Source organism: Capra hircus, chromosome 11, assembly GCF_001704415.2.
Source record: "Capra hircus breed San Clemente chromosome 11, ASM170441v1, whole genome shotgun sequence".
Lineage (NCBI taxonomy): Eukaryota > Metazoa > Chordata > Mammalia > Artiodactyla > Bovidae > Capra > Capra hircus.
In genome coordinates, this window is record NC_030818.1 from 13,256,664 (window position 1) to 13,279,770 (window position 23,107).

General features: G+C 48.3%; 2 protein-coding genes across 3 annotated transcripts in view; one reads left to right on the top strand and one right to left on the bottom strand.

Moving 5' to 3' along the window:
* PAIP2B (poly(A) binding protein interacting protein 2B) overlaps positions 1-5,989 on the top strand; it is a 43,706-nt gene extending 37,717 nt beyond the window's left edge. The window contains exons 2-5 of one of the 2 annotated variants that reach the window (XR_001918776.1): positions 111-259; positions 2,165-2,341; positions 3,322-4,403; positions 4,496-5,989. Coding sequence is in view for 1 of the 2 variants with exons in the window: in XM_005686379.3 (XP_005686436.2) it covers positions 122-259; positions 2,165-2,341; positions 3,322-3,378 (372 nt within the window). In the remaining variant the exon portion in view is untranslated. Of the gene's footprint in view, positions 1-110; positions 260-2,164; positions 2,342-3,321 lie in introns of both variants that reach the window. The other variant, XM_005686379.3, reaches the window with a different exon arrangement.
* Positions 12,513-21,703, bottom strand: NAGK (N-acetylglucosamine kinase). The gene is made up of 10 exons (XM_018055076.1): positions 21,306-21,703; positions 19,237-19,321; positions 18,984-19,082; positions 18,084-18,225; positions 17,205-17,315; positions 16,401-16,513; positions 15,108-15,195; positions 14,031-14,128; positions 13,442-13,520; positions 12,513-12,843 (listed from the first exon to the last, which is right to left on the bottom strand). Exons 1-10 carry the CDS (start codon positions 21,332-21,334, stop codon positions 12,653-12,655), a joined length of 1,035 nt encoding a protein of 344 aa, XP_017910565.1. The 5' UTR covers positions 21,335-21,703; the 3' UTR covers positions 12,513-12,652.

The window sequence follows — 23,107 nt, forward strand, 5'->3', positions numbered from 1 at the left end:
TGTTTATCTGTAGTTAATAACTTTGATTTAGAACATCAGAAGCATCTGGAAGAATCTTTTCATTTCCTGGATCCTTGTATCGTTTTATCCTTTCTTTTGCTCCTGTGTAGGTTCTGTCATAATGAATGGATCCAGTGTGGCGAATACAGCACCCAATATAAAATCCAAAGAGGACCAGGTGTTAAATGGGCATGATGAGAAGGAAAACCCATTCGCAGAGTACATGTGGATGGAGAATGAAGAGGATTTCAATAGACAGGTAAAGAAGTGAAAGGCTAATGATACATGTAGTTCAACAGCTGTATTTTACCATCAGTCTGTCAAAAGAGAATTGTGTTCATTGGCTTTAGAATAACTTGAAAATACATAGACGCCTGGTCAGGGCTGACCAAAAAGCAACTTTAGTTGCTAAGAGACCAAATTGAAGATACCTTGGAGGACGATATTGAAATTTTTCTATCATGCTAAATTAAAAGAGGATCCAGTGCCATGGTGTTCTGGTGTAGGCTTCTGGGAAACAGCAGCTGTGTGCAGACAGACCAGCCTGGCATGCCCCAAGTAGGAACTCAGGGACTGGCAGAATGCAAGTCTGAGACAGTGTATTTGGTGGGGGAAGGCTAGACTCCTTCCACAAAGATCCAGCAGTAATCAGTTGTCTTAAATCTCTGTGGTTGTAACACCCCCAGGTAAGCACTCCAGGTAGACCGGTGACTCTGCAACCACTTGATGCCCTCCATCATTTTGCCCTGCCACTCCCAGGGCACTTGGCAACTGTAGGGTAACTCGAAGTCAAGCCATAGGAAAGGGAGAGAGCCAAATGTCAAGGCAAAGGGTCTCCTTTTAACCAAATGATGCCAGAGTACTCACATCCCTTCTTGGGGACATTATGTGATTATAGTTACATGGCCATATCCAGCATGGGAGACAGGAAATTCGATTTTAACTGCACAACTGGTGCTTTGGGGAGATGGGAACAAGTTTAGGAAACAGCCAGGAGTTTCCACCTGCTGTGGCTCACTGTGTTATGATCTGTGTGAACAGTACATAGACCGTGCTTCCTATAACACCCGTGGGCCCAGGTAACTGCTTTTGTGGCTTGTGCCTGTAAATAAGGGTAGACTTAATATGGAAGAACATGTTATGCTCTCGGGGAAAGTTTTAGGGCAGATCCTGAGCAGTCATGTTAAATCTTATAGTTTGGAAATATTTTCAGTTGTTATTTTAAGTACTTTGTAACTAATTTACTTGAGATTAAAAAAAATAAAAAGTATAGTTAATTGTAAGGTTGAAATCATATGTTTAAGTCTTGCTACAGGTGACTTTTCCTTTGGATTCAACTATATTGGCTAGGTTGGGTGATTATTTTTGCTTGACTAGCCCTCTGGTGGCGGCATACGAGCTGTGAATCAGTCACCAGGCAGCCTACAGGGATGGCCAAACATGAAGCGGGACGCCTGTGAAAATCACACTGATCTCCAGAGGGACGCATACTCTTTACCAAGAGTTAACAGGGTCTGCAAATAAGTATAAAATATCCTTGCTATATATTGCTTTAGATTTAAGATACTCTTTTTCAGAAATATGCAAGTTGTTTAAATATTTGTATTATTTCTTCTTGTTTTGAAAGAATTTTCTACTGGTATGCCAGAAAGTGTTCTTTATATCTTTCTAAGGTTCTGAAAGTATTTTTCTCCCGAAGGGGCTTTATTACTAGAAAAGGGGGCCAGAAGCTGGGAGTTGGTTTTGGTTTAATCTCCACTGTCCAGGTAGTAGTCTAGATACATAGTTCCTGAACCCTTTTCATACTTGTAAAATGGGAAATTTAAGAACCGCCTCTCAATAAGATTGAAAAAAAAATGTCAAGCTTTAAAATGATTTTCTGTTAAGTGCCATATGAGTGAAAAATATTAGATCTGTGAAAACCTGGAATTTCTGCTATTTTGACTATTTCCTATCTTATTTTTTATGGAATTTGATTGAAAATACTAAAAGTTATATTTCTTTCTAGCCTTTCATTAAAAGGATCATAATTCTTAGTAGATCTCATACAAGATCATTCTTAGTTGCAAAGTTATAACCTCTGAAAGAAAGAGGTAGAAAAAGACTAGAAAGTGTGAGTCCCACTGGGACAGTTAAGTCTGAGCTCTTCCCCGTTGCTTGCCAGGTGGAGGAGGAGCTGCAGGAGCAAGAATTCTTGGACCGCTGCTTTCAGGAGATGCTGGACGAGGAAGACCAAGACTGGTTTATTCCATCACGAGACCTGCCTCAGGCCATGGGACAGTTGCAGCAACAGTTGAATGGACTGTCAGTCAGTGATGGTCATGCTACTGAAGATATTTTGGTAAGAGCATATGTAGTTCCACATGTGACATAGTGAAAAGAATATAGGATTTGGAGTCACGTCTCTCTTTTTGGCCCAACAACCTTGGGCAAGCTTTGGCGCCCTCTGAGTCACTGTTTCTTCACTCACTCACCACCTGGGCATTAACAAGGGGGTGCACTGAAGATGCACTGTGCCTCTTAAAGCACCGTGGAAATGCGATTGCTGCAGCGTCACCAACTTTCATTTTCTCCAGCGGCGTTTTCAAAGCAGAATTGGGATTAACGATAAAAATTTGAACATGGAAGAGGTTTGGTTTTAAATTATCATTTGCTGTTGTCCTTTTCTTTTACTGTCCCTCAAATCTGTATTTATAGTTTTGAATGATTCTGTTATAAAAACTGCTGGTTCATTTTGGAAGGAATATACTTCTAAGAGACTGTTTTCCACTTATAATTAGAAGACCAGATAAATGAATTCTCTGCCTTCCATGTTTACCTAATGTCAGAATTCCATAAGTGACATTGTTCTTGCACAATTCATGTCTGAATGATTTTGCCTGGCAGTTTGCTGAGGTTTTAGATCAAGATCTTGTCAATCAAGAGAGTAACTAACCAAAGAGAGGATAGACAAAAATAATACAGGGATTGTGGTAACCAATCTAGTTTGGTGGAGTACTCTGATTTTCATCGAGTTAAGGTACCTGTGAACTGAAAAATTATTTTTTGAGTCCAGGTTAACAAGCCTCTAATGAAAACATCATGAAGGGAACAGGAGTCTAAAGCAGGGAGGAGAAAATGAGGTTAGCAGGGGCTAAGTCCATCAGGAGCCACTGAGAACAGTCCAGGAATAACTGCCTGAGTTGCAAGGAATTCTGTTTTTTTCTCTCCTTTGGGCTGAGAGGAAGGTACTGGTAATAACATAAGCCAGGAGAAAATAAATTTTAAAGTGCTAAAGTGCAGCTTGCCTTGGGATTTATTATCTCTTGGTTCTTATTTCAGAGCAAAAGTAACCTGAATCCGGACGCCAAGGAATTTGTACCAGGAGTGAAGTACTGAGCTGACAGAAAGCGTTGAGGAGGACTTGTATGTCCCCACATCTGGGGACAGTGCTGCACAAAAAGGCGGAGCTGAAGAGGGGGGTGGGATGGGCAGGGGGTGCACAGCGGGGAAGGGAGCAGTGGTTTAACTTGGCACTGTGACTACAGTGACTGATGTGCTCAGTCTTTCTCTACAAGCCTCTCAGTGTTTCTCTTTTGTTCTGCTGACTTTCATTTGAAGCAATTTCCTATTATTTTTATTAGTTTTTCGATTTAGGGAAATTGCAGTCTTTCCTCATGCTCTCATCAGGAATGTTCTGCTGTGTGTGTTTAAAAGTATAAGCTGACCAAGAAAATCTGGGTGTTTAAAAATGCCCTCCCCACCCTGCTGTCTACTTACCAAGGGCAATGAACACCTGGAGCACTACATATTCAGTCTGTTGAGCTGGATGGGAAGAGGGACAGTTGGAAGAAACAGGTGTTGTAAACCAGAGTACACAGCTCCCTGACCCCTGGGGGTTTCCTGCAATGTGCGGGGATTACCACTGGCCTGCTGAGCCCGTGCCTCCTTGCCTGAACCCCATTCAAGGAAACACAGGCTTAAAAGTACTGGTTTACCAGTACTTCAGATGGTTGATAAACCAACTTTCATCAGCCATCTTTTGATGGCTGATGAAAGTACAGGAGAGGACTGGGATGGTGGTGTCACTTGAGTCATTGACTTACTGTTGACCTACTCTTGAGCCTCTGTTTACGGCTGCCATCAGACTCATTATTTACAAGGTATAAGAGTTCTAGGGTGGATTTGCCACCTCGTCTCTCATGGTGTCCAATCCCCTGTCTCCTTTCTGCCCCGAACCCTATTCTGTTTTTAAGAAGAGACTGTTACCAAAGGTGTGTGAGAGGCATGCAGTGCTGGCCATCAGCTTCAGTCTGGAGAGATCATCCTTGAATCCTGATAGTTATCGTCTTAAATTTATTTTGACAGGTTTTTCCTAGCCCTGTGAAGACTTGGTCCACCTGTATCTTACTTTCCTTAAAAAGGTTTGTGTACAAACCTTTTATAAGTCCATGTGATTTTCAGAACGCTAGCAAGAAGCTCCATTCACAGTTTGATGCTTCTCCCCACCTTACAGAATTCTGCAAAAGAACTCCAGAAAAGCCTAGGAGAGTGAGTCCCGCTTGACCCTGTGACTGTGTGATGCACCGGGACAGTTTCAGCAGTTATAAAGGTTTGCTGTTCCCACATACCCAGCTTTTTGAGTTTTCTAGGTTGAACTTTCTGGGTATATTCTTTTCCTGCCCACAGATCACAGGTGTTTTGGTTATTGTTGTTGTTGTTGTTGATACTCATAAGGAACTAAACTGGGCACCAGGAGATGCCTTTGTGTGCTGGAGAGGTTGGTGGCAGAGTCAGTTCTGAAAAAGAGCGTGTCTGGTCCTGGCCATTCTCCTAGGATGGGCGAGGACTGGCAGGGGCCTGAGGAGAACAGTGGCCCCTCTGTATGACTGCCACTGTCTTGTATGACAAGCCTGTCAGGAAAAGATCATGGAACTTGAATAAAGTAAATTCAGTATGTGTTTATGGGACAGAGGTTGGAAGGAAAGGACTAGGGTCTGAAACACTTAAGAATTTCTCCTTTTTCTTATGAGGTCCCTTGCTGACTTTTCTAACAGCCACAGGTTAATGTCAGATTGAAAATACGAACCCATATTTCCGGATGGGCTCCTGAATTCGCAAAGCCTCTACCTTGAGAGAATGGAACTCTTTTAACTGTGTTCAGGGAGGGCTGCAAATAAAGAAATGTCTTAATTCCAGCTTCAGCTTTCAGCCGGAATGTTTGCCTCTGATAAGGCGAGGACCTTGGAAGTGTAGAAACAAAGGTCTCTTTCTTCCAGGACTGCTGTTCCTCCTTCAATCTGCATCAGCTTGTCCGAGCTCAGAATTCTAAAGGCTGCTGAAAATGTGTTGGGATTACAGCAGGAGCCGTTTTCTAGACCATGGTGTCTCCATCACAAAGAGGACCGCGGATTCTTTCTGTGGCTGCTGGTCTGGGAAGTCCTTCAGGGATCTGCATGGAGCAGATCATCCTGATGAAGGCGTGCCCTTCTGACACCTAGGCTAAGCTGTTAGGTGTGGTCCAAGCGGCTTGCTTCTCCTTCTGCCGTGGGTTTCATCTTGGATGTCATCATGATTTCACAAGGCATACTTGGTCAGGAGTAAGAAAGCTTCCTGCCAGATAAGCAGCGGAACCCGAGGACTGGCCTTTCCAGGCCTATTGAGACACAGTGTGCTGACCCTGGGGTCAGGAGGCGGCTGGCAGTGTGACCACCTTTTTAATGTGTGTGTTTGTGCTTCTGGTGGTTCCTCTTGCATTCTGACTTTTCTCCATCTATTTTACGTTGTGAGGTGGGAGCACAGTTGTCACCCAGACCACGGGTCCAGCTATAGTCAGTTTGCCACCTCCTTAGCAGGAAATGCATGTGGGTCTTCCTGGGTCTTCAGTGAAGAAAGGCTGGACTCAGACTTTTCCTCATAGGAGAGATTATGGATGCAAGCCAGACTAGATCCGTTCTTTTCAGGATAAGGCTGGTATTATTAAAAGTGATGATTTTGATGTTGAATTTAAGCCACTACTCTCTCTTTTTTTTTTTTTTTTTTTTTTGGCAACTGGAAGTTTAAGTATAGAAACAGAACATGTATTTTTAACAATTGCCAATTCTGACTGGTCCCAGTCTTATTTTATTAGTGATTGATTTTGTGGTTATTGGACTCAAACTCCAAAATGAAAAGTATTTTATCTCTTGCTCTTCAAGAAGAAAAAAACAAATGCCTTTTAGTTTCTCCATCCCTTTGAACTGCAACAGAGAATTTGATGGATACAGCCTAGGCCTGAGCAGCTGCAGCTTTGGGTCTTTGGGCCAGTTTCTGACTGTGGCAGTTGATTTTAGGGTACCACATAAGGTCAAACCCCAGAAAATTGTAAGGAAAAGGCTGGACCTTTGCAGCACCTTTAGTTTCCAAAGTGAAAACAGCTTGGGTCTCTTTTATTAAAGTTACAATGCTAATTATGACTTTAAAGTGTTTTTAGAGGTAATCAGCATTTTTCAAATTGTGTATTACTATAATGGCAAAGTTCTGTCTTGCCTTTGGAGATGCTGGGAAGTAAGGTTAGTCAAACACTTTGACCTCAGAGTGTAAATTCATGTATGTCAGGGAGGAAAGTTGTGTGAAGAGGTAGCCAAAGGAAACTTCTTCAGTAGTGCTGCTGCAAAGCCAGTATGTAAACACCAGGAGCCCAGGACTCTATACTGCTGAGATGGGAGGGGGCAAGTGTTCTTCGCTAAGGATCCTGGCATCACATTTAATGGTGGTGTTTGATTTGGATTACGTTGATGTATGAGCTCAGCCAGAGACCTGACAGTTTTTACCAAGATTTGGAGAGCATGTGGGAAAGACTGTATATCCCTGGCCACTCTCTTCCGGGGTAGATGTAGAGCTCATTAGTTTGGGAAGTGGGTGGAGAGAGCAGGAGAACTGACTGAGATCTGGTGAGCATCGGGAATGCTGGTTTCCTCCTCCCTTTGCCCGCAGTCACCCATGTGAACCATGTGAACCGTTTCCCCTCTCATTGCCCACACAGATTGTTGGTTCTCCTGGTCTCCATGTAGTACACAGCGTACTTTCTGCAGCCACTGCTCTGCTGCCTTGCAGATTTCATCCACAGGCTTGGTTGGTCACAATTTAGTAAGGTTTTTTCCCCCTGTTTTTAATCTTCTATTTCTCCCATTTTGAAGCTGCCGTTAGTGACAAAGGACAGGGGAATAGGAGGCTGACCCAGGGACACATTCAGGTTTCCTACACGGCCTCTGTACGTGGCTCACTGCATCCTGAGTTCACACTACTCATGTGTACGTGCTAAGTCGCCTCAGTCGTGTCCAACTCTTTGCAGTCCTATGGACTGTAGCCCACCAGGCTCCTCTGTCCATGGGAGTTACCGGGCAAGAATGCTGGAGTGGGTTGCCATGTCCTCCTCCAGGGGATCCTCCCAGCCTAGGATCGGACCCAAGTCTCTCAAGTCTCCTGCGTTGGCAGTCAGGTTCTCCACCACACTAGCTCCGCCTGGTCTCACTGCCCAATCCTCCGTAGCCATCCACAGTCCAGATTTTGCCGGGGGAGGGGGGGTGTCAGAGTGGGACAGCTAACTACACTGATCTCTACAGGGTGTTACAGGTTCATCACCCTACCCCCAGGGGACAGAAGAGAAATCTACAAAGGAACAGATGCACCATCTTTAAAGAAAAAGGCCCTTTATGTTTTGTTATCAGGAGTCTCATTTGTGAGGTCTGCTGAGCTTTCTTTCCCAGTCCTGTCTTCTTACTGGCTCCCTTTTAATATTGTAAATAGTAAGGAAAATGTTTTCACTCTGTAACTCAACACTAATTGAGAATCCTCTCTTGTTGACTGTGGGCCTTTGGAAATGTTTAATGCTTGATGGGTGGTTTGCAAGACAGGGACTTTTTTTTTTTTAACACCTTTATTGAGGCGTATTATCATAAAGTTTGCCCATTTCAAGTGTACAAGTGAGTGATTGTAATAACTTTCCTGAGTGGCACAGACATACAATTCTGTTTTAGAACCTTTCCATCCCCTCAATAAGATCCTTCATGTCTATTTACATGGTACCCATGGTACTTGGAGAAGGCAATGGCATCCCACTCCGGTACTCTTGCCTGGAGAATCCCATGGATGAAGGAGCCTGATGGGCTGCAGTCCATGGGGTCGCTAAGAGTCAGACATGACTGAGCGACTTCACTTTGACTTTTCACTTTCATGCATTGGAGAAGGAAATGGCAACCCACTCCAGTATTCTTGTCTGGAGAATCCCAGGGACAGGGAGCCTGGTGGGCTGCTGTCTATGGGATCACACAGAGTTGGACATGACTGAAGCGACTTAGCAGTAGCAGCATGGTACTTGCCTAGCTCTAAGCGACCACTGATCTATTACTATAAATTTGCCTTTTCTGGACATAATCTCGATGGAATCATACAACCTGGTCTGTTGTATCTGGCTTTCTTCATTTAGTGTATTTTTGAGGTTAAACCATGACATATAATTTATGTTACTAGTTTGTTCTTTATTGCTAAATCATATTCCATTGATGGATATACCACATTTTGTCAGCAGGGAGTCTTACTAAACTTGGATTTCAACTTCTTGGGGTCTAAATGGAACCCTGAGAACACAGGACTCATGGGGGAGCTGGTGTGCATGTCAAAGGAACTGCTTATCAGAACCAGCTCTGTCATCAGAAGCTCCACGAGGAACCTGAACTGCTGCAGAAATTTTTATAATTTTGCATCTTATTTTTTGTATGAAACTTTCATGCTGTCTATGTCAGCATAATTAACAGCATCTGATAATTAACAAGTTAATGAGCATGTGTTTGAGCGGAAAGAAATGAAACCATCAATACTGCGTTGGATATGTTTTTTTCCTCACCTAGAGGGAAGAATCTCTGAACTTTCTAAACAATGTTATTTCCATTACAAAGCTGAACATGTGTTAAGATCATGCTGCCTTTGTTGGATCGATTTAGAAGAGGACAGCCAGCAGAGGAGGTCAAGAGAAAGGGAGCGGTACATCCCAGCGGGTCTGCGCGCGGCCTACGCATCTGCTGGTGTGGACGGTGAAGTGCTGACAGTGCCAGGGCAGCTCAGCACCTCCAGCAGGCCCAGGCCTGGACTTTGGACCTTTTCCCCTATTTCTCAGGTGTTTAAAAGCTGTTTCTGTTCCTTTTTTTCCCCTATGTATACATTACATGGTAGTTGTTAATAGTTCTTTGTGGGAGGGGCAGAGCTTTAAAATTGAAGAAAATAATTTTCATAAAAATATCAAAAATGGAAAAAAGTTACTTTTTAAAAAATTTGCTATACAAAGTGGCAGCTGTTGAAAATCTCATTAAAATGAGAATAAAATGCATTTGCTGGCAGTGGTACTGTTTTTCCTTCAGTGGGGTCATTATATTAGAGGAGGGGTGTGTTTGTGTGTGTGTGTGTGTGTGTGTGTGTGTGTTGTCTCAATATGAATCAGTTTTATTTGCACAATTTCCCACTCTAAAAAGTGTTACAAAGTATTAAAAGCATTGTCTTGGAAGTTGTGTGTGTGTGTGTGTGATTTTGTCTCAATATGAATCAGTTTTATTTGCACAATTTCCCACTCTAAAAAGTGTTACAAGGTATTAAAAGCATTGTCTTGGAAGTCAGACCTAAGTGAATCCCATCTCCATCACTTAGTGCCTCTGGCCTGAACCTGTTTTATCTGTCAAGGTATAACACCTTTCTGGGGCTGTTGTGAAAATTTGACCACATATAATTTCAAATACAGCCTGGCATATGATCAGCACTTAATACATGGTAGTAATATTGGCAATAGTATGAGTACCTTTGAACAGAGGCAGAAACAGGAAATCCTTGAGCTTGAAGGATAGCTGTTATTTTTCCTGTTCCTGGGAAAAACTTACTCCTCTCTAGAAAACAAGTTAACAGATTCTGTATTTGCCTTTCAACTACTGAACAAGGTAGCTCAGAGGTTAAAGCACCTGCCCGCAATGCAGGAGACCTGGGTTCGATCTCCTCCAGGGGTCGGGAAGATCCCCTGGAGAAGGAAATGACAACCCATTCCAGTATTCTTGCCTGGAGAATGCCATGGATGGAGGAGCCTGGTGGACTACAGTCCATGGGGTTGCAAAGAGCTGGACACAACTGAGCCACTTCACTTTCACTTTTTACTTTGCTGAACAAGTCTGAGAGCCTGCTAGGTACCTGGCATTGTTCTAGGCACCAGGGCTGCTGATGTTAATAAGCAGGCATCATTCCTGCTCTTGTGGAGGTTGGTTACGCTTTACACCTTGCTTGAACCTCCCATTGATTCTCTGAGAGGCTTTATTTTATATGGTAGAAACATCAGGGGATCAGACCCTAGCCTATGGGTTTTGAGTGCTTTTCTTTGCCTCCTTCTTACAATCAGATTTCTAAAACTCTGAGCTGACTTGCCTAGTTACAGCTTTTTGAGATACTGCAGTTACGTCTATACAGGGCCTGAACGATTCACAGCCTTCAAGATGTGCGTCGTCCAGAACTTTCATTCAAAATTTAAGTATAATAAAGTACAGATACTGCAAACAGTACAGTCCATACATTTTCACCAAACTTTGTTGGTATAAGGGTATCATTCAATTTTAATCTTTGTATTAAAAACCTTCAGAGCACTCATCACAGTTGGCAGACATCTCAGTAAATGCTTGCTGACGGGGTGGCGCATGTGAGGCCGTGCTGTCCATGAGGTAACGCAGGTAGTGAGGCAATGCTGGCCTCTTCAAGTGCAGTTTTTGTTCCCAGCTGCCTTGCTTGGCTGTTGAGCTCAGATGAACACATGCATTCCCAATGGCTTGGCAGTATGGAATTCCATTAATTTATCCTAACTTGTTAGGGAAGGAGATTATAAATTTAAAGGAGAATCTCATTAAAAATCACTTGTGACTTAACGACCTGTACTGCAGAAGCCTGCCTGGAGAATAAGCTACCCCATCACATCTCCTTTGGCCAAAGGAAACAGGAACACATCTGACCTTGTACACTTTAGTGTTGCCTTCATTTTTTCAACTAATATTTTGTGAACACTCATGAGTTGGCCAGTCCCATCACTTCATGGCAAATAGATGGAGAAACAGTGGAAACAGTGGCTGACTTTATTTTCCTGGGCTCCAAAATCACTGCAGATGGTGACTGCAGCCATGAAATTAAAAGACGCTTACTCCTTGGAAGAAAAGTTATGACCAACCTAGACAGCATATTAAAAAGCAGAGACATTACTTTGCCAACAAAGGTCCGTCTAGTCAAGACTGGTTTTTCCAGTGGTCATGTATGGATGTGAGAGTTGGACTATAAAGAAAGCTGAGCGCCGAAGAATTGATGCTTTTGAACTGTGGTATTGGTCATGAGAGTCCCTTGGACTGCAAGGAGATCCAACCAGTCCATCCTAAAGGAGATCAGTCCTGGGTGTTCATTGGAAGGACTGACGTTGAAGCTGCAACTCCAATAGTTTAGCCACCTGATGTGAAGAGCTGACTCATTTGAAAAGACCCTGATGCTGGGAAAGATTGAGGGCAGGAGGAGAAGGGGATGACAGAGGATGAGATGGTTGGATGGCATCACCGACTCAATGGACATGGGTTTGGCTGGACTCTGGGAGTTGGCGATGGACAGGGAGGCCTGGTGTTCTGCGCTTCATGGGGTCACAAAGAGTCGGACACGACTGAGCAACTGAACTGAACATGAAAGTGAAAAGTGAAAGTGAAGTTGCTCAGTCGTTTCCAACTCTTTGTGACCCCATGGACTGTAGCCTACCAGGCTCCTCAGTCCATGGAATTTTCCAGGCAAGAGTACTGGAATGGGTTGCCATTTCCTTCTCCAGGGCATCTTCCCAACCCAGGGATCAAACCTGGGTCTCCCACATTGCAGGCAGACGCTTTACCGTCTGAGCCACCAGGCTGGCACTAAAGTCAATCAGCCTGTGCTCCTCACTGTGCTCCAAGACCTCCACTGTGCTCCAAGACCTCCACTGTTCAGCTGGAAGAGTAGAGCCCTGACAATAATATGAAGTGATAGCTGTTCCCTGAAGAGCATAAATATGTCTTATTTAAATTCTTCACTAATAGTTTCAGATTCTAAATCCAAAATCCAGTGAGGTAACAATTCTTCCAGGTTAGAACTGTCTGCTGTCCCCTAAATCCTACTGGAACTATCAAGAGAGGTATGATATGTCTAAGGTTATTCCTGGTGATGTTCCCCATGGAGAACACTTTGTTCCACTAAACATGGTCAGGCAAGGATTTTTACCCAGTTTGACAGGAGAAAATTGAGATCACAGGTTAACTGGCAGCCACGTGACATATGAGTATCTCGCATGAGGGGTGGGGGCAGCACACAGATGGATTATCTAACTGTGTGGTGAGACTGCAGACCACAGGTCAAGCACCTGAGCATGGGGCTTTAAACCCCAAGCTAAAACCATTTCAGAGCCCTCTGGGATACCTGCTGGCAAGTAAGCTGAGGATGTACACAGCAAATGTGCTTGGTAACAGTCCAGCTGGGGAGTGGTTAAAGTGCATTTATTTTCTTCTATATGTGTTTCTCTCTTTACAAAAAAAAGGAAAAGGAGAAAAAGCCTCCTGCCTTCCAGCACCCGATGTCCACTGGGCTTAGAGAGGGTAGAGCCGGGGCTGGTGCCCTAGGAGAAGGTATAGGAGTAGAAGGCAATGGCATTGGCGCTGTAGTCCATGGGGAGGAGGTGCCCGACGTGCCTGGCCCCAAGGCTGGCCGCGCCCAAGGCAGAGGAGTGTTCAAGCTTCAACAGGGTGAAGCGGGAGAAGGAGTTCTGAGCCTGGATCTCTCTGCCTTGGGTCAGCGCCAAAAGGAAACCTGGAGGAAGGAATGCAGAAGACAGAGCTAAGAGACCAGGAAAAAGGTAGGGCAGAGGGAGGCAAAGAAGAGAGCCAGGCTCAGAGGCCTCCTGCGGGGACCCACGCGCCAAACCCCTCACAGATGGCGCAGCAGGCAGTGGAGGCCCAGGGATGGCTGTGGGAGACTGGAGCCCGTGGCCCCCCTGCCACCTGGGGGTTCCATCGGGTCCCAGAGCTACTGCGGTGTCATGAAAGCCACACAGCCACCTAACACAAGCCACCCTCTGCACTTCGAGGTAGGGTTATAATGACTGGGCTGTCACGACATGCTGGCCAGGAGCTCCGACTCCAAGTTAGATCTGTCTTTAGTTTTTAAAAGGCGGGGCTTATTTACTAAGTCCTAAAAGAGTTTGAGGAAGCTGGAAGGGACAGTGAAAAAAGGCTCCCTGGAACAGTGAAGGCTGAGGGTCTTGGCCTGAGACATCAGTAGCCTGTCCAGGCTTCGGGGCCCAGGTCCCAAGTCCTCCCCACGGCAGGCAGTCTGCCCAGGCCACCCACTTTCCAGCCCCATCCCTCGCCCTTGCTCATCCCCACAGGGCCCCCCAGCCTATGCTCACCTTCCTTCAGCAGCTCCCAGCTCTTCCACACAGAGCCCACACACAGGATGGGAAGGCCCATCTCTCCCTGGAACAAGACCTGGCGGAAAGCAGAAATGGAAACTGGGGGTGACCAAGCCTCACCAGTGCCAGAGGGGGCAGTTTTTTAGGACCAACCCAACCTACCCTAGACACTCTCCCTCTAGCTGAGAGCCAGAAGGTGGACTGGAGGAAAAGGAAAAAAGGGAGGAAAATAAACTCATAAAGGCAAGGGAAAGAAGGGAAAGGAATAATGGGTTGAGGAGCAACAGAGAGCAAGGAAAGAAGGGAGGGGAAGGGACAGAAGCAGGACTGAACTAGTCACAACAGCACAGACCCCACAGTCAGCCAATCTGTTACATATACAAACACCACGGGACCAGCCTCGAAGGGCAGGCACCAAGCCAAACCATTGTTTGGTTACAGACTTCCCACAGAATTTTCCGCATACCCTACATTAGTTTAGAATTGTATCCAGTTTACACAGTTTGATGGGACAACCTCATCCTAACAGGAAAGAGCCAGATCTGGGTCAGCAGCTTCCCAACCTCCGATTCCCCCCTTAACTCACCGGGTCAATCTCAGGCAACACTGCCACCACATGTCTGCCCAGCATCTCCCCGGCCTTCCTGAAGATGTAACAGGAAAGGGGGTCTCCCTGCTGAGCACCTGGGTGGGAAGGAAGAAAGGCAGCAGGTGAGCATCAAGAGGGCTGCCACCTTGTTCACCCACCTTCTCTGCGGCAGGGCAGCCACTGGGGGAGAGCCAACGGCTAGCAGAGGCTCAGTCAGGAGTCGGGGCTTGCCTGCTGACTGGTGGTAAGCCAGCCTCAGGCGGGCCTCTCGTCCTCACTGCCCCTGCCCCGTCCAGGGACTTCCACCCTAGAAGAGTGTCCTGCACAGAGGTGGCTCACTCCAGGCACTCAAGAAAGGGCGCCCCCCTGGACAAAACACTGGTGCCTGGTCTGTGCTCTAACTTCGCTGAGTCATTCAATCTGTCCCTGCAGGTTTCTCAGCCCTGGGAAGCCAGAACCTGAACAGCCAGCTGCTACTGCTGTCGGGGCCCCCCACCCACCTCCAACAGTCTGCTGTTAGTCAGCCCAGCCCCTTCCTGGCTCTGCTCTGAAAGGGCCTCAGGCCAGCAGGATCTAAGGGGGCCCTACAATGCCCTGAGGCTGCAGGAATCAGCCTCAAGGAAATGAAGGGAGTGTGGACCGTACAGTGGAGAAAAAGCAATGTGCAGACACACGAGACCTCGCTCAACTTCCCCTGATAACCAACCAAATATGCCTAACCTCTGTGTGCTCCCCTAGTACTCTGGGTATCACTGGTTAAAAAAGAAAGTTATAGATTTTCCCAAAGGATAACTGCTTCATGAATGTCTCAGATACAGACATCCAGCCTGCACAAGCCGTGACAGCTGTCAGGAAGAGAAACAGGCAACATAAAACAACTGTCCACACAACCTGAGCATCCTTCTGCTTCCACCCTGTGGCCTACCAGAACCAAGGCCCATGGTGGCAGAAAACTAAGGTCACTTGGTCAAAGGCAAACTGACTTCCAACCCCCATCTGAATCCTACTCCATCCTCCAAATAGGGAGGTCTTTGCAGAACAAAATCAGATAAAACCCTGCCCCATCTCCAGTACCTTCTGCAACTTTCCGGCAAAACCCAGCAAACCTGCATTTATCAAAGTCCCTGTACAGGTGGGTGAGGATTCCTAGCCGATCTGGCACCTGGGAGACAGAGAGGGCACAAGACAGTCAGCAGAGGCAAAGGAAAATTCCCAGCCGGCCTGCCCAGGTGGCCTTCCTGCTGTCTCTCCTGTTAGAAGAGCTGGAGTAATATTTGTTTAAGCTTGAGAGAGTAGGATTGGAGATGCGTCGTTTGAGAAAAGTTCTGTTTTCCCCAGCACGGCGTCTACTCTCTTTAGGGGTTGCCTGAACACGACGCAGAGCAGCCTGGTCTCACCAAAGAGTGCTCTGTAGTTCTTCAGGTGCTGACGACTACTGCTCACCACACCTCTCCCTTAAATGGCACAGGGCAGATCAGAAAGAAACTGATTTGTTTTCCCCACACGTATTTCACCATAGGTCCATCTTCTATCACAACAAACTTACACACCTGTGACGCCTTTGAAGGTCCCAAAGAATGAGGGACTCCCTGGACAACATTACTAAAACGGAAGGGGGGGCACTAAAATTCGAGCATGTTAAGCATGTTACACGCCCTCGGTCAGTCAATCTTTCTAACGACTTAATGACTAAAGGATGAGGGAGGGAGGAACAGACATATTAGTGGAGTTCAGAACCAATCTGCTGGGTCAGGTGAGACCCCTGCTTGCTCATAGGGCCCTCAGCCAGAGAGATGTCTAGCAAATAAACTGATTTCTCCTCTCCCCACCTCCACCTCTAGTGCAGCTAAAGGCAGCTGCTTCCTAACCCACTGCAAATGAGCACAGCCCAGACAAGGGCAGTCAATCCTGCCGCCCTGGGTGGGAGGCTGTACCTTCCCAAGAATTCTTCCTGCCCACCTCTTTAACAGGCTCTCCTCCCTGACCACACGGGCCAGAGGCGGCTCACGGTCCAGTGGACCTGATCAGACCGAACCTGCTGCCCCTGGGTCTGTGTGCGCTGGCTCCCAATCTCACCCTGCACCTCTCCTTGCAGCCTAAAATGGCATCTGCCTTCACCTCCCCGCAGAGTCTAGCTGCCCAAGGATGAAGTCTAGCTTGGCCCCACTCCTCATGCCTGACACCCTCGGGGAAAGCAGCACCCACCTCATTCTGAATCCTGTCCCCACTGACGACTTCTCCATCCTCCAGCTCTGATCCACAGTTCACCCCAACTTCCCCTGGCCCACCCAGTCCCTCTCCCGAACCCACTCCTGCTCCGTCTCCCACTGTCCTATCCACACGGGCATGTTTACTGGGTGCAAGTACCTGGAAATAGTTGAACATGGCTTGTTTGACATAGCCAATGTCATGAGGAGCCGCCTCTAGGTTGTCGATGGAGTCAAACACTATTTTCACTGCTTGGTGTGCAATCCAATAGGCTGCAGAGAGCAGAGAGGACTAAGAAGACAGGGCAGTCTCCCCAAGTTCACAGGGAAGGACAGTCAGACCTAGACAGGGTTGGGTATTACAGAGAATTAGGTGCCCCAATTCCCAGCCTGGGGTCCTCTAATTAAACTGTATCTGATCCATATAAGGGAAAGCTGGGGTCGGGGAGACAGAACAGGGTAAGCTGTGTCACTTTCGCTCCCATCCCCCAATAAAGCCCGGGTCAGCCAGCTGCCCCTCAAACCACTGTCGTCACTGCCAGGAACTAGACCATAACGGCCTTCCTGAACACGTACACCTGCTACCTATAAAGAGGTGACGGTGGAAGGAGTTTCTATACCCCTTTCCCGCTAGCAGACTAGCATGCATCTCGTGACTTCCACGGCCTTAACCTTCATCGTGTCAGTTCCCTCCAAAGAACTCCAAAGGTCAACATAGGTAAGCAACAGCTGTTATGCTGAGGCATGAATCTGAGTCCAGGGTGCAAGTTACTGCTGAAGAGCAGGGCCTGCCACTAACCCAGCATTTGTATCTCTACGATCTTCGTCATTACCCTGTGCTCAGATTCAGGCGCTGTTCCCCGAAGAGTCTCCAAGGGTCTTCAGGCTGAGGGGAGAGGAAGATGGGGAGTGGCAGGGAGGAAAGGTCCAGGACCCTGGACAGGCCCAGTCGGTGGGAGCTCACCTGAGCCCTCATCTCCCATCATGTGGCCCCAGCCGCCACAGCCGCTCTCAGAGCCATCGGGGTTGATGAGCCTGCAGTTGGAGCCTGTCCCAGAGATGAGCACGATCCCACCTGGAAAGCGCACAGGAGGCTCAGTGTGGCTGACTCTGCACAGAGCTCAGAGCTTCCGACTGACGAAAGGACGGACAGAAACCAGCCCAAGCAAAGGGATCACCACCCAACTTTGGGGAGAAAACCCAGCCCAGCTACTTTCCTGCCTGAAGATGGTGGGCCTAGGTCTCAAAAGAACTCCAGTCACATAGAGCCCTTCTCCAAAGAGGAATCCAAGTCTGTGTCTCCATGCCCAGCCAGCCTTCAAGTGACTACCTGCTTTACTGAGTCCCTGCCATGTGCCAGGGGTTGTGTGAGACCCTGTTCACACGGTGCTACTCATTCAAGGCCCTAAACCACCTTAAGAATACAATTATCCCCATTTTCTAGATGAGGAAATTGAAATTCAGAGAGTTCTGTAACTTCTCCAAGATGGTACAGCTGGCAAAACAGGCCATCTCATGATCCCATAGCTTTTACATTCCCAACAGAGTGCCTCCCAGTCTTTTCAGCACTGGCTGCTGTCCCCAGCCAGCTTCATCACTGCATGGCCCATTCCTCCTCTGCAGCGGACTCCTGTGTTTGACTCCTGTCTCACTTCCTATGAAGATACCCTTCCTGCCCTCCCTCCTCTGCCCAGTCCTTGCTCTAGCAAGCTTCTGCTAATGAAAGGAGTGGGGGCCATGGTGGAGGCTGCTCCCCAGACATTTGCAAGTCAAGTTCTGCCAGCTAAAGGGGCTTCCCCAAGAAAACCGGTTCTCAACCTCACCCCTCCCTCCACCTCCTCACCATCCGGCGTAGCTGTGGCGATGGAGCCGGCGGCATCGGTGGTGATTAAGTAGCTTTCACTCAGGTGGGGAAATCGGTCCCTCAGCTCCTCCATCAGCATCCTCACCGCGTCCTCCTGATCCCCACCGCTCAGGGATAGGCCCTAGGCCACGCGGGAGGTGAGCGAGCAAGCATAGGCCCAGACCCAGCTCCTTTCTCAGCCCCCTCCCCTCCTGATGACTGCCCCTGCTTGCTACAGCTGGGCCTTCCCTGTTCACGCAGCCCCGTTCTCCTTCCTCCTTCCTCAGAAGGCTGAGGCTGTAAGAACCGGGACTGAGCATGGACAAGACAAGGGATTCAACACCGCCAGGTTTGGAGCTGGGAAAGACAACAGCACCCTTAGAAAAACCAGGCAGAGGACCAAGCGGAGGAGAGAGGAGCTTGGTCTGGAATGCGTGGCGTTTGGCCAAGCCTGCAGGACATCTCACGAACACGTCCAGGGACAAGCCAGAGTTACAGTGACCTGAAAGTAAGCTCTGAGCCAGGAATATTAGCTAACATTTAATCAGCGCTCATGCATCAGGCTCTGTGCGAACCACTTTGGGATGTATCACGTCATTTTACTTTCCCAGCAACTGACGTAGCTACTGTTATCTGCATTCCCCAAATGAGGAAACTGGAGGCTTAGAGAAGATAAGTAACGTGCTGAGGGTCACCCAGATGTTAAGTGACAAAGCTGGGGTTCAAACCAAGGCCTCAAGGCTTTCCAAAGCCCTGTGCTCTTCCAATCCTGTGGCTTGTAGGTGACAATGCAGCCACAAGATTGTACGTGTTTTTCCCTCTGCAGTCACCAGACTCCTCAAGTTCACTCACTGTCTCAGCGTCACTGTGACCTAATTCCCAAGCGCTACCCAGACTCACCAAGCTTCGGAGAGGAACCAGAGGATCCACCCCTGCTTTCCGTTTGGCCCTGTTCACCATCTCGTTGATCCTCTCCACGCACTTGTCTGTCCCGATCAGCTGGCCCCAATCAAGGGAAGGAGGCGTTACAAAGGCAGGCGTGACCTGTGTTGCCCCAAAGGCTGCTAAGTGAGCCCCCAGCCACCACCTTAACAGGAGTTACAGAGAATAAAACCACAATCCAGCCCACTGGTCCCCTCAGTGTGGCCTTTACCCAGTGGTTTGTGCTGAGTCCATCTGCTTCTGCCAGGATCTGCCCATCCTCTGAGAGTAAAAGGACCTTGGATCGTGTGCCTCCCCTAGAGAACACAAGGGGGCACTCAGTCTTAACTCAGAAAAACCTGCAGATAACAGCTAAACCTGTGCAGTCCTTGTCACAGGCAGAGCCCAGTGTAAGGGAGATAGTTTCAGCAAACCCAGTTACCACTCCCAAACCTTCCTTTGTGGCTGAGTGATTGCTATGCTCTTGGACTTCCGAAATGCAGTTCCCATTCAGCTTCCCTCCAGGGCATCCTACTTATCCTCCAAGACCCTTTGCCTTGAAACCCCTGATGTGTGGCCAGCCGCCACAGCTCCATTAGTTCAGCCGTGTCAGTGCTCCCCACCCCGGGCTCCTCTGTATTAGTGGGTTAAGCTGTTTTCCTGTTTGCCTCTCACTAGACTACAAGTTCCACGGGGTCAAGCTCTGGATCATTTATTTACCCTCAACTTGGCACAGGTAGATAAAAGGAACGGCAAGTCTCTCTACTTCTCTCACAATAGCTAAAGGTTGCCTTTAGCAGCTTCAGCTGCCAAGGTCTTTAAGTCACCCTTGTGAGAGACACTGACAGATGGGAAAGAGAGTTAATACCTGCTAAAGCAACTAAATGGTCAAATGCTGGGACCTGGTAGTTTGGAGGGAGGTCTGTGGTGGTGTGATGTATGTTTCTTTATTGATCAGTACTTTTCGGACTATCAGAAGAGGACACTGAAGACCTGCTGATCAAACTCAAAGATGACAAGAAGTTTCAAGGGGTAGTTAATGCATGAGGTGGCACATTGTCCCCAAAGAACTTAACAAACTGGAAAAAAGGTTTAATATGTTACACATGAATAAGACCAGGATGAACACAAACTTCTGTACTTAGTTTAAAAAACTGCAATAGATACAGGGCAGGAGAGATTGATCATAACCACGCATGTGAAAGAAAAGACTCTGGGGTCCATGCGTCTGCAGTGAGATGTGACTGCTATAGAAGCAGTCCAAGCTCAGATTAAAAAATGCTCTAGCTCAGACAACAGCCACTCTCTGCTCTGATCTGACACACCCAGATTCATAGAACTTGTCACTGGCAGGGGATTTTGGTGATCATTCTGTTCATTGCTCTTCTCACTTCACACATGTGGTAACTGAAGCCCAGACAGGGCAAAAGTCTTGCCCATGGTGATACCAAGGAGAAAAGTTATTACAAAAGTCTGGCAGACAAGCTTCCCAGCAGGAAATATGCAAGAACAAGAGGGCTGGAGCTAGTGTGAGGAGCCTTAAGTGACAGTAAGAACGGGGAGGATTAATAAAAAAGAAAAGAATGGAGGGGTTTCAGACATCAGGACAGGCTAGCACCCAGCTTTAGTCACCGCGCACAGTCGTGTCTGACTCTTTGCAACCCTATGGACTGTAGCCCACCAGGTTCCTCTGTCCATGGGATTCTCCAAGCAAGAATACTAGAGTGGATTGCCATTTCCTCCTCCAGGGAATCTTCCCAATTCAGAGATCCAATGCGTTTCCGGCAGCGGCAAGTGGATTCTTCACCACTGCGCCACCTGTGATGATCCTTAGATACCAGACACCTTCTGGCAAAGCTCACTGTTCCGGATTCCACTACACTCCCGCTCCCCACCCCCACTCCAACAACTTCACACCTGACACCTGCTCTGCAAAACTCTCGGGAGCAGGAATGGAAAAAAAGAGAGCTGCTCCAGCGGAACTCCGGTGGAGTGGGTCTTTCGTGCGAGAAAGGGGCGTGTTTCCTCACAAAACACAAAGGACCCACCCCGGCGTGTGGCCGTGGCAAACAGTGCCTGCAAAGTACTTGACCGCGCACCCAAGGGCACCGCTGCGCCCGCACACACTCCTCCGCAAGGCCCCGCAGCCCCAAAGCCCAGGTGAGGCATGGACCGAAGCCTCACTGAGGCGGGAGGTCACCAGCCTGCCGGCCCGGCTACGGCCTTCCTTTCGCCCCCTCTCCTCGTGCCAGAGTGGCCCAGGACGCCCCTCCCGGCCTCCCCGCTCCGGACCGCACTCACCCCTCTACGCCCCCGTACAGCGTAAGCATGCTGCTGCTACCGCCACCGCGGAGCCCGCCGTTCGCTTCCCTCCCGGCTGCGATTCGCTCCCTCCAGTCCGCAGGGCACCACTCCGCGTCACGTGAACGCCGCTGCGGGCCAGCTGACTCCCGGCGCGCGTGCGCGGGGCGTGGCGCCGCGGCCCGCCCTCAGCCCCGGAGCGGCAGGTCCCGCTGGTGCACCCGGCGGGACAGTGCCGTCAGCGGCGGCTCCTGCAGCTTCCCTCCCCACCGCCTGGGCTCTGCTTCTGGAGACGGATACGGGATCCCAAGTGCAGGAGCCCGAAAGGGGTATTCAGGCCAGACCCCACCCCCCGCCCCACCCAGACCCGTCCCCGCCTCGCTGGCCCCTCACTGCCCGGAAGGTGGTGGCAGCTCCGCCTCGCGCATGCGCAAAGCTTAGGAGCCACGTAGACTGTAGGTGAAACTGATCTTGACGCCGGTCGGCAGAGCAGCTTCGCGGTGTGGGGTCGCGGATCCCTGGAAGTCTTAAAGAATTATCGCACTGGTCAACTCAACACATGCCCAACGATGGCAGAGTCACACCATGCGCCCATGAGTACCCACGCAGACTTTACACTTCGCTTGTGTGAATATTCGTAGCCAAGAGTAACTAGAAGCTGCCTGGAGACCGAGAAAGCCCTCCAGGTTGTCCTTGTAAGCCGAGAAGGGAGCGTTCAGCTTTTGCTGTCTTACAGAGAAAGTTGGGTTCTTTGTGGAGGCTACTTGGAGGCTGTAGTCTGCCAGGCAAGCTAGCAGATTTGCTTTGTAAAATAAAACTCGTATTTTTTTGGCAAGAAAAATTTAAACTTCCAAAGTTTTATCTGCCCTTTGGCCTCCTCTCCCCCACCTATTGTGCGCTGTGTATCTGCGTTAGGCACGGACCTAGCCTCCGTGAACCTCCCCTTCGGCAGAAATACCTGCTTAACCATGAAGAGCAAAATTCTGGCATCAGTAAGATGACTCCTTAAAGATAACACTTATTCTTGATAGGGGGGTCACATGTCACTTAGATCTGGATTCCGTAAACTGTCAATAATATGTCATTTAATGTACAGCTGTCTTTCAAAAAATTTGTATTATTGTGCTTCGACTTCTAACAGGTGAAACAATTCTTAGAGCTTTCTGAGATGCTCTTCTTGAGTTATAATCGTCAAATTTGGCTCGAATAAAAATTTCCATTTCTTTCTTAGACCGACTGATTTTTTGTTGTTGTTGACAGGTTTTAGAAGCCTTTTGTTACCTTCCAGCCACCACTGAGCTCTCTCTCTTTATAGGGGTGGAGACAGAGAAAGGGAGGTCGGACGGGGACAATACTAGTCAGGTCTGGGAGTCAAGCCGGGGCACCTGCGCACCTCCGTGGGCATCTCCAGGCGGTTCTGGGCAGCAGCTTGGGCTAGGAAGGCAGTCAGCTGCCACTGGCATCTCTTCAGGAACATCAGTCTAGGGAGCTGAGCTTCGCAGGACAATTCTCAAGCTGCTGCTGCTGCTGCTAAGTCGCTTCAGTCGTGTCCGACTCTGTGCGACCCCATAGACAGCAGCCCACCAGGCTCTGTCATCCCTGGGATTCTCCAGGCAAGAACACTGGAGTGGGTTGCCATTTCCTTCGCCAATGCATGAAAGTGAAAAGTAAAAGTGAACGTGAAGTCGCTCAGTGGTGTCCGACTGTTAGTGTCCCCATGGACTGCAGGCCACCAGGCTCCTCCGTCCATGGGATTTTCCAGGCAAGAGTACTGGAGTGGGGTGCCATTGCCTTCTCCAATT